At 55.5% G+C, this 13,224-nt stretch overlaps 1 protein-coding gene across 1 annotated transcript in view; it reads left to right on the top strand.

Annotated features, from left to right (window-relative positions):
* The window catches only part of OTOG (otogelin), a 71,282-nt gene that overhangs the window by 15,305 nt on the left and 42,753 nt on the right, over nt 1-13,224 (top strand). The window contains exons 17-23 of the mRNA XM_070426661.1: nt 802-979; nt 2,675-2,799; nt 3,748-3,960; nt 5,290-5,470; nt 7,084-7,158; nt 7,439-7,482; nt 9,008-9,161. Coding sequence (XP_070282762.1) covers nt 802-979; nt 2,675-2,799; nt 3,748-3,960; nt 5,290-5,470; nt 7,084-7,158; nt 7,439-7,482; nt 9,008-9,161 — 970 coding nt within the window. The remainder of the gene's footprint in view (nt 1-801; nt 980-2,674; nt 2,800-3,747; nt 3,961-5,289; nt 5,471-7,083; nt 7,159-7,438; nt 7,483-9,007; nt 9,162-13,224) is intronic.

Here is a 13,224-nt window from a genome sequence, read left to right as displayed (position 1 = left end):
GCCAAAGGCACTGCCACCTGGGCAAGAGCTCCAATTCTAATACTGGGTGGATCAGGCCAGGGGCACCTTGGTCCCAGGAACATGGATTCTGGACTCTAAAATGATCTTTGTCCTCACCCCACGTGACAGGCTTCATAGCAGTATGGCCTCTTCTAAATTAGGGTATGAATGGAGCTGTTTTCCACCCCTACTCTCACATTTGTTTATTAATTACTGTTATCCTGTCTGATGCAAGGGATTTATGGTAGCTCATAGGAAGCACAACTAATAAAAATGGCAAAACTACTAAGAAATGAAATAACACCAGAGAAAATGCAAAAGGAAAGAAGAAAGAATAGGGACTCAAGATGGAGAGGAGTGGGGTAAAGAGGCCAAAGAAGTACAAACCACCAAGGGCATAAAATTCACCACAACTGCATCTAAACTTTAAAATTGCTGCGATTGAATCTAAAGTCATGTGGTGAGCTTCCTAGTGGCCACTGTGAGAAGAATGGGCAGTTACGGGATTTCCTTTGCTAGAGAAGGAAGCATACCGGTTACATAGGGAGGCAAAGTTTTAATAGGCATTTAGAGCTAAAAGACATTTCTCAGGCGGTGCTGCCACAGTAGGTCATCCCTGGTCCTGGTTTCATCATGGAACAGGATTTCCTCGAGGCTCCCCACACACCCCCTTGGCAGGACTTCAGAGTGTGTGGAGGCTGGGCTGGGCATGGGGCTCGGAGGGCACCACGCAGGTGGTGGTGGAGGGTGGGGTGCACAGTGGCCCAGCTTCCCACATCCCCCTCCGGGTTCTGTGCCCAGACGCCTTTGAGATCCGGAGGCTGTCCTCCGTGTTTCTGCGGGTGAGGACCAACGTGGGCGTGCGGGTGCTCTACGATCGAGAAGGCCTGCGGCTCTACCTGCAGGTGGACCAGCGATGGGTGGAGGACACAGTGGGCCTCTGCGGCACCTTCAACGGCAACACGCAGGACGACTTTTTGTACGTGCCCCTGCCCTGGAACAGGAAGGGGGGGGGGGTGCCTGTAGGGCCAAGTATCCTAATCTCCCAAACTCCCATGGGCTCTCACGTGCCTGGTATTCACCATTGATGATTTATTTCTCTGCATGTAAATTTAAGTAGGTTTCTTTAAGGCAATGGCTCAGTCCTTTCTGTGCAGAAGATGCAGAGGTTGTTAAGATGCTGATTTCTGGGTCCTACCCTTTAAGAATCTGCTATAGGTTGAGGCTCAAGAATCTTATTTCTAACTAGAGGCCTGGTGCACAAAATTCGTGCAAGGGGCTCGGCCCTCGAAGCCCCGACTTTATCTGGAAGGACATCTGGAAGGTTATTCATCTGTCTGGTCTAATTAGCATATTATGCTTTTATTATTATAGATAAGAACCACTGTGATTCTAATCTATGAGGTCTATGGCACATACCTTGAGAAATACAGTTTTATGGCAAACAGCTTAAAATTAGTAGGGGTTTGAGTTGGCTCATGGTTGTTTGCTTTATTTGACTGTGAACACCTTTAGATGAGTGCAAACCCCCAGTGAGCCAGTGATGCCAGAATCCCTGCTTTCTGTCTCACCAACCCTTCAACTTTCCTGCCTGGTGCTGCTTCCAGTGGACTGACGGAGAGTTGAGAAAGGACTCTGGGCTTGGACCCAGTTTAGGAACGTGGGAGGGGTCAGGAGTCAGGCCTTCCCGAAATAAGGACGAAGGGCTGATCTTGAAGGAGGGGGCTTCCAGCCAGTCCTTCGAGTTACACGCATTGGGTGAGCAGAAGGAAACACGAGAGGCTTTCTCAGCCGGAAACAAGAATTCAGATTTGCTTGGAAAACCAGTACGAGGAAAAGCTGAGCGCTTTTCAGTGCACGCACACTTAAAATGCAGCGTTCTGCTGTCTTGCCTGGTGGGGCTGAGGGTAGGGCAGCTGGCCGGACGGTGGGGGCAGACCTTGGTTTGCTGTGTGGGCTGCTTGCCACCCTCCTAATTGTGGACTCTGCGGAAATATGCTCTGTGTCACCTGAGGACTCCGACTGGCCTGGAGCAGTAATGTGGGCAGAGCCTGCCCCCTGTGGACGCCGAGGGCTCTCTTCCTGGGTTTGCTGACCCTTGGAGATGGCGATGTTTAGAAAACATCATGCTTTTCCCCCTTGCTCTCCTTCTTGCCCCTCGTGTGACTGTCTCCTACCCAGAGAGAAAGGGAGGGCGGGGGAGTTTTCAGGCACTGCCTGTGGGGAGGGGAGGAAGAAGTCTGGCTCAGAGCGCTCCTGTTTCTCTCTCTGACACGAAGAGCTGGGGGTGGGTGCAGGAGGCAGGACAGTGTGGGGCCCAAGCCCATTGTGAGTCCCTTTGGAACCTGTTAGATGTGGTGTGTGCGCGCAGCCGTAATTGTGCTTGAATGTGGTTGTGGAGGCGCCGTTGGCTGCTGACATGTCTGGCACATATCTGCGCTGTGTGTGTTGTGTGAGAGGTGTGTGCAGGTGGTGTTCTTGGGCCTATGGTGTTCCCGTTCAGGTGGGTACATTTGTGCCTCTTACCGTGTGTGCTTATACTTGGTCTGTGTGTGTGTGTGTGTGTGTGTGTGTGTGTGTACATGGTCAGGGGGGTGCTTACTTGGGTGTACACTGGATGCTCACCTGGGTCCACATGGGCAAGTGTGCGAGTGTGGCTCTGTCTTGGCTGCAGGTCCCCGGTGGGGGTGCCCGAGAGCACGCCACAACTCTTTGGCAATTCTTGGAAAACACTGTCTGCCTGCTCCCCGCTGGCCTCTGGCTCCCCGCTGGACCCCTGTGACATGCACCTGCAAGCCGGTGAGGTGGGGACAGGGGGGCTGGGTGCAGTGGGGCTGGTTCGAAAGAGAGGAGATGGGAACCTGGGCATGAGGATGCTGGTCCGACTGGGCAGGGGTGCTAAGAAACTGGGGTTCCCTTCTGGTGAGGGCTTGGCAGGCAGGAAGCTTCACGTTCTACCCTGTTAGGTGCACACCCGTTTGTACTGGCTCCCTTATCACAGGGCAAAAGCCCAAGTCCTCACCGTGGCCCCATCAGGCCCTACACCCTCTGCCCACCCCCTCATCTCACTGCCTCCTCCCCTGCCCTCCACTCTGCTCTAGCCCCCCGGCCCCCCGACCCCCTTGCTGCTCTCCCCACACAGCCAGGCCTCCTCTCCTCTCCAGGCCTTTGCGCTTGCTGTTCCCTCCACCTGGAATGCCCTTCCCTCAGAAAACATACTTCTCACCTTTTTCAAGTTTTTGCTCAAACATCATCTTCCCACAGAGGCCTTTCCTGACTACCCGCCATTTAAAACCGTAATTTCTCCTCCCACCTCACTTTCGATCCCTGTCCTCCTTCCCAGCCTCTCTCCTTAGAGACTTCTCTATGTAAATTGTTCAGTGATGGTCTCCACCGACCAGAATGTACGCTCCATGAGGGCAGAGATTTCGTCTGTTCACTCCTGTTTCTCCTTCCAGCACGTGGGTTCATGCCTGGTGGAATGCAATGTATGAGTGCATGTACACATGTGTAACACGTAAACACATACTCCTTTACAGTTATTTATGCTCATGCATATGGCCCGCCACATATTCACATCCAAACTCACTAAACCATACCCACACATTCCCAACCAGACATGCACACAGGCGTGCGCGCACACGCACACACACACACACTCCCTGAGCTGTGGGGAGGGAGGCAGGGGCTGGGCCTGGGCCCAGCAAGCCTGACCCCTGGCCCCCGCCCTGTGCCTCCTGTCCGCAGTCTCCTACGTGGTGCAGGCCTGCAGCGTGCTCATGGAGGAGCTGTTTGCGCCCTGCTCCCTGTACCTGAGCCCCGTGCCCTACTTTGAGCAGTGCCGCCGGGACGCCTGCCGCTGCGGGCAGCCCTGTCTGTGTGCCACGCTGGCCCACTATGCCCACCTGTGCCAGCGCCACGGGCTCCCCGTCGACTTCCGCACCCACCTGCCAGCCTGTGGTGAGTGCCCCACACTTGTGCGCCCGTGTGAGGGGGGCTGGAGGAACGGGAGCTCCAGACCTGAGTGTCCACCCGAACTCTCCCCTCGCATGTCCCCAGTCCTCTCCAGCCTCACATCCCGCCTCGCAAACAGCTTCTCCTGCTCTCCACCTCTGCCCAGGGCCCTTGGTCACCCAGGCCTGATGCCTGGGACATGTGACACCTAACTCCTGTCTCACCTTCACCTCCAGCCCATCTCCAGGTCCTGTCACCCCCCCGCCCCCCCACCTCTCAGCACTTGCATTGCCACCACTCTGGTCAGAGCTGGAACAAGCTTTCTAAAGACCACCAGCTCCGTGGCCCTCGGGTGCACGTGTGGCTCAATGGGCATGAGCTGGCGCATACCCACCGCACCCGACCCCGGCCACGCACCTCCCATCTCTTAGTTGTCTCTGTGCCCCTAGCCCCAGCACCGGCCCCACTCTCTGTAAGCTGTAGGGAAATGTCTGTTGGATAAATGAAAAAGTAACAGTACTGGGAGTCAGGAGGCCTGAGTTCTAAGCCAGCCCAGCAGGTAAGTGCTGTGTGTCCCTGGCAAGGCCATGCCCTCTCTGAGCCAAAGTTTCTCTAGAGGTGACTGGATAGGACCAGTGGTTCTCAGCGTTAGAACATTAGACTCACCCTGGGAACTTTTTCAAATGCATTTCTCTGGGCCACATTCAGTTCAATGAAACAACGTACCTGCGGAGGGGCTGGCATCAGCATCTTTAAACACTCCCAGGAGGCTTTGGTGCGCAGCCCCAGTGAGAGCAACTGAGCGGGACAGTCTCAGGGGAGCTACTTGCCCCGACGGGGGGTGGGAGACCCGAGGAGTGGGACAGCGGCCAGATTAAGTAAAGAGAAGACTGGACGAGAGGCTGCCGAGGGGGCATAATTGATCTTACAAGCGTGGAAATGAGAGGGGCAGGAATGTGTGTGTGTGTGTGTGTGTGTGTGTGTGTGTGTGTGTGTGTGTGTGATGGGGCGGGTATGTGGCTGTCAGGGGCCAGTGATTTCCACTCCTCCCCCAATATCATTCCCTAAGAGGAATGCCCTGCAAAGAACAAGAAACACCAATGGCAGGGCCCAGGCTGAAGTTGGGAGTTGGAGCCCAGCTCTGCCGCCCTGCCACACTGGTATAGTGGGAGGTAGTGGGACGCTGCAGTCAGACTGGGTTTAAATCCTGACTCTGACCTAACCTGCTGTGTGACTTTGGGTGAGTGTCTTAACTTCTCTGGTTCTCAGTTCTCCTCATCAGGATAATGACCCCACCCTACACAGTTGTGGGGACAGTTCCATTTTCTACTACAGCACTGTCCTGTGAGGCCACCAAGGAGTACAGCCCCTGCGTGGCCCTGTGTGGACAAACCTGCCAGGACCTGGCTGGCCCTGAGGCCTGTGGCGGTGACCTCAGCGAGGATGAGTGTGTGGAGGGCTGTGCCTGCCCACCCGACACCTATCTGGACACCCAGGCTGACCTCTGTGTTCCCAGGTGAGCAGGTGGGCTTGACCTCTGTCAGTCGGCGGGGAGGCTGGGGTCTCCAGGGCACCTGAGACTAGGGAGCCTGCCTGGGCCTCTGTTGTCCCTCCTTCATCTCACAGTCACAGGGCAGATCTGGGTGGGCAAGGTGGGTGGATGGGTGGGCTCCCTCCTCAGCTCTGGCTCTTCAAGCCACTCCACAGAGACAGAGCTACCCCACAGGCAGTGGGACCCTGGAGTCACACTGGGTTTAAATCCCAACTCCGACCTTGACCTGCTGTGTGACCTTGGGTGGGTGTCTTAACGTCTCTGGTTCTCAGTTCTCATCGGGAGGACCACAAGACAGAACCACCCCACAAAGCCAAGAGGGTCTCTCTGTCCACAAATATTTATTGACCCCCTAGTATGGTCCTTGCATTTCTAGGTCCGGGGAATTCAACAGTGAACAAACAGAATGCTGTCCTCATGGAGCTCCCATCCTAGGTGGTGGGGTGTGTGACAGACAGACAGACACTTATGGGTCTGGTGGTGACAGAGCTACAGAGTAGAGTGAGAATAGGAGTGCTTGGAGTGGGGAGGGCCACCGTTATGTCACCTGAGAGGAGCATGGAAGGAAGGCCTTTCTGATGAGGCAACTTTGGGAGAGACCTGCGGGAAGTGCGGGAAGTGCGGGAAGAGCGCTCCAAGCAGAGGGGATGGGACGGCCCTGAGGCCGCTGTAGGCCTGGTCTCAGTGTGGCTGGAAGGCATGATGGGAAGTGGAACCCTCCCAGGATCCCGGGGTTGACAGGCAAGGCCCTTGATCGCCAGCCATTTCTCCATCTGTAAAATGGTTTCGTATTCGACTGAGTGGTGGGGGCTGGAGAGAGGCCTCTTTTGGGAGTAATATCAGAATCACTCAGGTCTTTTTAAACTCCAGAATCCTCCCCGGAGATCCAGCCCCTCCACCCCCGATGTTGAGTATTGCCAATGAGGGGAACCTCTGTAGGTTATATGGGGGAGGGGGAGGGACTGGAGAAGGAGAAAGTGACTGAGAAACCTGGGGGTGGGATGAGTTCAGACTTCCCTTCCAGCCCCCAATGGCTCTGCTCCAAGGCCTGCCCTTGGCTATAGCCCTCAGGTGCTGTGGGAGGCATGTGAGGAGGAAACAGTCTTTGCCCTCAGAGGACCTACAGTGAGGAACTGGAAGACAGCACAAGGATCCTTGCCTGACAGGATCCATTGTGAGGAGCTGATGACATGAGGGCCTTCCCTGGTGCTCAAAATATGTGACAACATATATGGCACTCCACAGCAATTAGAACAGATCCTGGGTGTGAATGACCAATACAAGACTATGGCCCTGTCCCTGACACGGCATGGGCTCAGGCAGCGTGGCCTTGATTTTTCATCCAAAAGAGATTGGTGTTGGGAGAATGTGGAGACCTTGAGTCTGGGGCCCATCCCTGACCTCCGTCCCTAGTGCCAGGCTGGCTTCCTCACTCCTAGGAAATGGGTCACATGTCACAGTAAATGCCATTAGATGTCCCGATGCCCCTGGCTGGCAGAGGAGTGAGTCCCCATCCTTGGCAGTCCCTGCCTCGGCCCCTGTGTCCGCTCACTGTTCTCTGTTCCTGGGTTTTATAGGAACCAGTGCTCCTGCCACTTCCAAGGAGTGGACTATCCCCCCGGGGACAGCGACATCCCGTCTCTGGGCCACTGGTGAGCTCCCTGTGTAGCAGTGCTGCTGTCTTCTCTGTAAGTGGAAGTTGCTAACTGAAGAGAGTGCATCTGAGCAGGACGTCCCATGGATGGCACCCACCTCTGCACAGGAGCCAGGGACAGACAGCGGGGGTATCTGTCTGAGCCCAGAGATTGGGTGCAGTGACTCAGGGACTCCAGGTCCTGCAGTGACGGGGCTTTGGTGTCTGGGCTGTGCAGTGACTGGGTCAGCTGACCAGCATCTCTCTCTCTCTCTCTCTCTCTCTCTCTCTCTTGGCAGCCACTGCAAAGATGGGGTCATGAGCTGTGACAGCAGAGCCCCAGGTATGGGGACTGGAAGGGAGGGGCCTCTTCCATGTAGTGGGGTTATAGAGAGGAGAGTGGGGAGCTCAAAAACAGATCGGGATGGGGAGCAGCCACCCCCAATCTTGCCCTACACCGAGCCTTCTGTGTTCCCTGCCCTCTCGGGAAAGACTCCAGCTTGGAGGGTGATGTCCAGAAATCCTGTCCCAGCCTCAGCCCCACCCTGTGCCCGTCCTTCCTGCTTCTCTAAGGAGAGCCTGAGATGGTCTCTCTCAGGGGGGCCAGCTGGGGTCTGGACGGTCCCTGGACTTGCCCTGGGTCCTGGATTTCCTGGGTCTGAGCCATCACATGTCTACTGAGGCAGACTCTCTGCCCAGTCGGGTGCTGGACGTGGGGGTCACAGAGATGGGGAGGACAGCCTGGGCCTTTGAGACATCCCAGGCCATAGAGATGGGGGTGAGGTGGCCCGGCGGTGGGTCAGCCTGTGAGGGGCTTGGAGGTGGTAGAACGGAGACTGGGGTCTTCAGGGAGGGTCTCCTGGGGCAGAGGAGGCCACTAAGGGTGGAGATCAGCACAGAGGGGACCAGAGACTAATCGTATGGCAGGTGGCCAAGAGCAGGGCCTCCAGAGTCAGGCAGCCTCGGTTCAGATCCTGCCCAGCACTCACTAGCTGTGCAGTCCCGGGTAACTCACTTCACCTCTCTGGGCCTTTGTTAATTTTTTGTAAGTAACCTAGACTTCTGTGTTCTCCCCATGTTCCATGTGTATTCCTGAAAGTGTTCTCCTTTGATCACTTCTGGCTTTGGATTTCTGCCTCTTTGGGACTTTCATTTCATCTCCTGTGGCTATTCCTTTCTCTCTGCTCCATCCCAGGCTGGGCATAAAACTCAGCTCCCTTTTACTGATTTTCCTGAAGATCATGCACACAAGTGTGAGTGTGCACAGCCAACTTCACTGAAAACCTGGCGAGAGAGAGAGAGAGAGAGAGAGAGTTAGTTTATGTCACAGAAATATGGGTAATGGTAACTGACTTCCTGTTTTTAAAAGCCCTCTGGCCACCCCGCCTTACTGCACTGCTACCCTATTTTTGGCTCCTCTCCTCGTCCCTCTGGGGCACTTCCTCTCTATCCTGCCTTTTGCAAGCAGAAGTGGTTTCTCTACATTATATGGGGACATGAAGGAAAGAATACCTCACAGAGCTGTTACAGGAGTAAATAAGAAACGCATGTGAAGTCGGGGAGCAGTGCCTGGTGGGAGGACATATTCGGTAGCTGGGGCTGGTAGCTGAGGAGGTTGTCCTGCTGTGGGACATCACACATCCCTCCTTCCACGTGGGATGTGCACATGGGAACCCAAGGAACCTCCAGAAGCAACCAGGGCCCCAAAAAGCATCAGGGCCCCATCTCCCCCTGCATCTCCCAGCTGCTGGGTCCCCTCATCTCCCTGGCCAACCCTGCCGCCCAGGAGCCCACCCCCAGGCCTGGGTGTTCCAAGCATCTTGCCGAGTGCCCGTGCTCCTCCCAGCACCCACCCTCTCCTCTTTCAGCCGCTGCCTGCCCAGCCGGCCAGGTCTTCGTGAACTGCAGCGACCTGCACACCGACCCCGAGCTGAGCAGAGAGAGGACGTGTGAGCAGCAGCTGCTGAACCTGAGCGTGCCAGCCCGGGGCCCCTGCCTCTCAGGCTGCGCCTGTCCCCAAGGGTAGGTACCTACGTTGCCATGGTCTCCCACTCTGCGACCACGAGGTGGAATGAGGGTCCGGGAAAACCTCACACAGCCTTGCAGGCCGACACCAGCCCAGGGCTGGCCTGTGACAACCTAATGGCCAGTGAGGAGCCTGAGAGAGAGCAGGAGCATGTGGGGTGGAGTGTACCTGTCCCTGCTTATTACCAACAGGCAACCTTGGGTAAGGAAGGGGCCTGGCCTCTCCGAGGCTCAGTTTTACATCTGTGAAATGGGAATAATAGTAATACCTAGCGCCGCAGCAGGTTGTTGTGAGGATGAAACAAGGCACTGAAGTTGAAGCGTTGAGTGGGGTGTGGCAGGCTCTAGAGCTCCAGTGGGTTCAAGGCCGTGAGAAAGTAAACCCTTGTTTCAGCTCCCAACCTCTTTCCCTGAACAGAGGTCTGAACAGAGCCCTCTGGTGACAGTCTGGTGCCCCAATAATCCTCGCAAAAGCAAGGCCCACCCAGTGTCCCTCAGGTGGCATGAAAGCTATGAGATCCATACGAGGTGGGTTTCGTGGGTTGCCCGTGGGTGCTCTGTACACAGGTGGCTGCAGGGGCCCTGTACCCAGCTCTGCCAGTTCTCATTCCTGATGCTGGTCTTGCTTCAGGTCTGGGCTGAGAAGACAGATGGTGCCGTGACTTGGCGTTGCAGGGCTGTGTCCTTCAGCCTGTGCAGTGGTCAGTGGTCAGCTGGGAGTCGTGGGCCAGGCCTGGCAGCCAAGAGAACTGAGGGGGTCGGGGGATCCGGACTTCTAGGGTGGGAAAGGGAAGAGGCAGTCATTTGGAACTTTACTGGTTATGAAACACTTCGCTATTACCATCCCATTCAATCTCAGAGCATCCCTCAAAGAAAGGAGGGAGGGATCATTATTTCCATTTTGCAGATGAAAAAACTGAGGCTGGGGCAGGATGGAGGGAAATGGTCTGCCCTGGCAGCCATGACTCAAAGCCTACGGCGCTCACTCTCAAGCCTGCCCACTGGTTAGAGCGTGGTGGCTCCACGAGGCCCAAGGCCTGGTCCCCTACACAGAGGTCACAATGTGGGTGATGAGCCTGCCCCTTCCCAGGCAAGGGCATCCACAAGAAGCCTCGTGAGGTCTCAAGAACCTGCACAGATCCTAGGCCGACTGCCACCTGCTGTCAGGCCCCAGAGGAGCTTGCGAAGGGTGTCTGTCACTGAAGGCCTCTGTGGCACTGTCCTGTGTGCCCCAGACAGGGAGAGCCAGGGCCTCTGGGGTCAGGAGCGGAGGGCCAGTCACTGCCCAGCATGGTGGGAAGGCCGCAGAGGGAAGGTGGAACTGGGAGGGGTGGACTGGAATGGGAGACTTGGCTCGGTTCTGCCAGTGACTCATCACGTGACCTCTCTCAACAGATCCTCGTCTGTAAATTGAGGGTTGAGGGCTCCCTCCCGGAGGGGACTGGGGAATGGAGGATTCAGCAAGACCCCTCTCGTAAAGGAGCTTTGGGGTTCTCTAGGGATGTATGTGCTCCTCAAATATTAATGTGCTCACGAATCTCCACCAGAGACTCTGCATTTCCAGCCAGCTCCCCGGAGACCCTGTGCTGCTGGTCTGGGGACCTCGCTTTGAGCATCAAGGGTCTAACGCCCTGTCCAACGCTCGGGACTCATTTAACCCGGAAGAGCTCAGAAGCCAGAGTGGGGTTCCCTTTTCACTCCCAGGCTCCGAAGGGGAGGAGAGGATGGGAAGGTTTCTAATGGGCTGGGTGACCTTGGACAGGTTACCCAGCCACTCGGGCATCCGTTTTCTTGTCTGTAAGGCCCGGCTGGCTGCTGGCAGGACCCGTCTGAGCAGGCAGGACCCAAATCCTCCTCCCCTGCCCCAGGCCTCTCACAGGTCAATCCAGGTCCCGGCGCAGCGCAGCCTGAGGGCTTCATGTTTGTCATTCATTATGTGACATCGCTTGGTTTTTCTGAGCCTGGGTTTGCTCCTCTGGGAACTGAGGGCAGTAGCACCCACCCTGCAGGGTTCTCGTGAGGTTTAAATGAGCGTCCTCCTGGGGTTTGGGATAAGGTTCCCAATGATGTCCAAGCACCGTCCTAGCAACCCCTCTTGGGGACCCTCTGGGCCCCCCTTGGCTCCCGTGCCTCTCCCCATAGTGTTTCTAAGAATCTCAGGATGCTGTGAATTGCTGCAAAGGACCTGGCCGCTGCAGGGGCCACGGAGGCTGGCGGTGTCACTGCAAGGGGCCTGGGCCGCTAGGCAGTCTAGCACAGTGGTGATGTACTATCTCACCACCTCCTGGTGAGTTAGCCCCTGAACCTCAGGTTCCTCATCTTACAGTGGCACCGAGTAGGCACTCATGTGAGCAGACAGTGTTGTATTCTTTCATTTGGATCCCATGCATTTGCAATTGTCCCCCGAGGGGGCCTTGGAACTAGAAGGTCCTTTAACAGTTGAGGAAAGGGCACTCCACAGACTGAGGGCACCTGGAGGACAGAGGCCACAGCTCCAAGTCTTTTCTCACTCCTCTCTGTGGTGGGCGCGAAGCAGGTGCTCGGGGAAGTAGTCAGGCCTGCAGAGGGCCGGAGGGAGCAATGGATGGTGGGTGGAGGGAAGACTTCTGAGGAAGCGTCTAGAGCCCGGGCCTGGGGCTGGAGGTGGAAGGCAATGAGCCAGCCCACTGCTGGTGTCTGATGCAATTATGGGGAGAGGAGGGGCAGGAAAACAATGTTACTGTGTCTGTACCCAGTGCTAGGCAGTGTGCCCAGCTCTGTAATTAGATTCTCATAATGACCTTGAGAGGAAGGTGTCATTATTTTCCTTTTACACATAAAAATATAGAGGCTTAGAAAGGTGGCTTCAAGGAAAGCGTAATGGATGAAGCGCAAGCCTTTCCCCCTGCTTCCTCCCACACTCGCAATGACATGCTGGTGATGGAGTAAATAAGGTGTACATCCCCAGCGACAAGGAGAACAGCAGTGGGGTGACAGTGGACAAGATGGGTCCATCGTTTCTGAAGGAGGAATGAGCTGGGTGTGTGGAAACTGACCTTGTGAGCAGAGGTTGGCAGCTGATGCCTGGGCAGCCAGGAGAGCGACCTACTTCCTGCTGACAGCTTTAGGACAGGAGGCTCCGGGAATCCCAGAAGGTGGGTGGGGGCAGGGAGACAGGCAGAGGAGTCGCAAGTCGTGTCAGGAGCAGTTAGACCACTGGCCCCCTTCTCCCCCCCCCCCGCCCCCCCCCCGGGGTCCTGAGACTGCCCTAGTGCCACCCAGCAGGAGAGAGGTGGTAAGCGTTTCTAGAGAAACCAAATCCGAGGCTTCGATCTTAGGGGGACAAGGAGGGATGAGAGATGGAGTGAAAACTGGGAGATGGAAGGAAAACCTACTGGGTCCCCACCCTCTTCTCCAGCCTGGTTCCCAGGTCGGTGGCATCAAAGCTTTAGCCTCCCAGGCCAGAGATGAAAGAGAATTCTTCTCTATATAATTGTCTGGGGCTAAAGAAAACAAACCACAGAAACTGGCATTTGGGGGATTCCCAAGAAAATGGTGGGTCCCCCTTAAATATGGAGGTTCCAGTCAGCCTTTGGTGCCTCACTGTGTTTTTTTCCCTTTTAATTTTTAAAGACTTAGGCATAATTTATATGTAATAAAATGCACAGATTCTGAGTATGCAGTTGTGCTAAGCTTTGACAAATCTATATCCTCTTGTAACCCACACCCCTCTCAAAATATAGCAACTTCTGTCACTTTAAAAAATTCCCTCCTGCCCTATGCCTTTCCCCAAGTGGTTCCTCTCACCCCCTTCACCAGGGCCTTCCTTTCAGCATAGACGGCCTCTGGCTGTTCTGGATGTTCAGGGCCATGGACTCAGACAGTATGACATCAGTCTTCCTTTCCTTAGCATATGTTTTTGAGGTTGATCCACAGGGCTACACTTTCCAGTCGTTCGTTTCTGTTTATTGCTCAGCAGTATTCCATTGTGTGAATATACAGTAATTCACTTATCCACTCAAATGCTGATGGCTGTTTGGGTTGCTTCCAGTTAGGGGCTATTTTTAATAAGGCTGCTCTG

This window comes from Myotis yumanensis, unplaced genomic scaffold (assembly GCF_028538775.1).
Source record: "Myotis yumanensis isolate MYYU_CA2020_CCGP unplaced genomic scaffold, mMyoYum1.0.hap1 SCAF_10, whole genome shotgun sequence".
Lineage (NCBI taxonomy): Eukaryota > Metazoa > Chordata > Mammalia > Chiroptera > Vespertilionidae > Myotis > Myotis yumanensis.
Note: the sequence above shows the minus strand (reverse complement) of the source record. Positions and strands in the feature narration are given on the sequence as shown.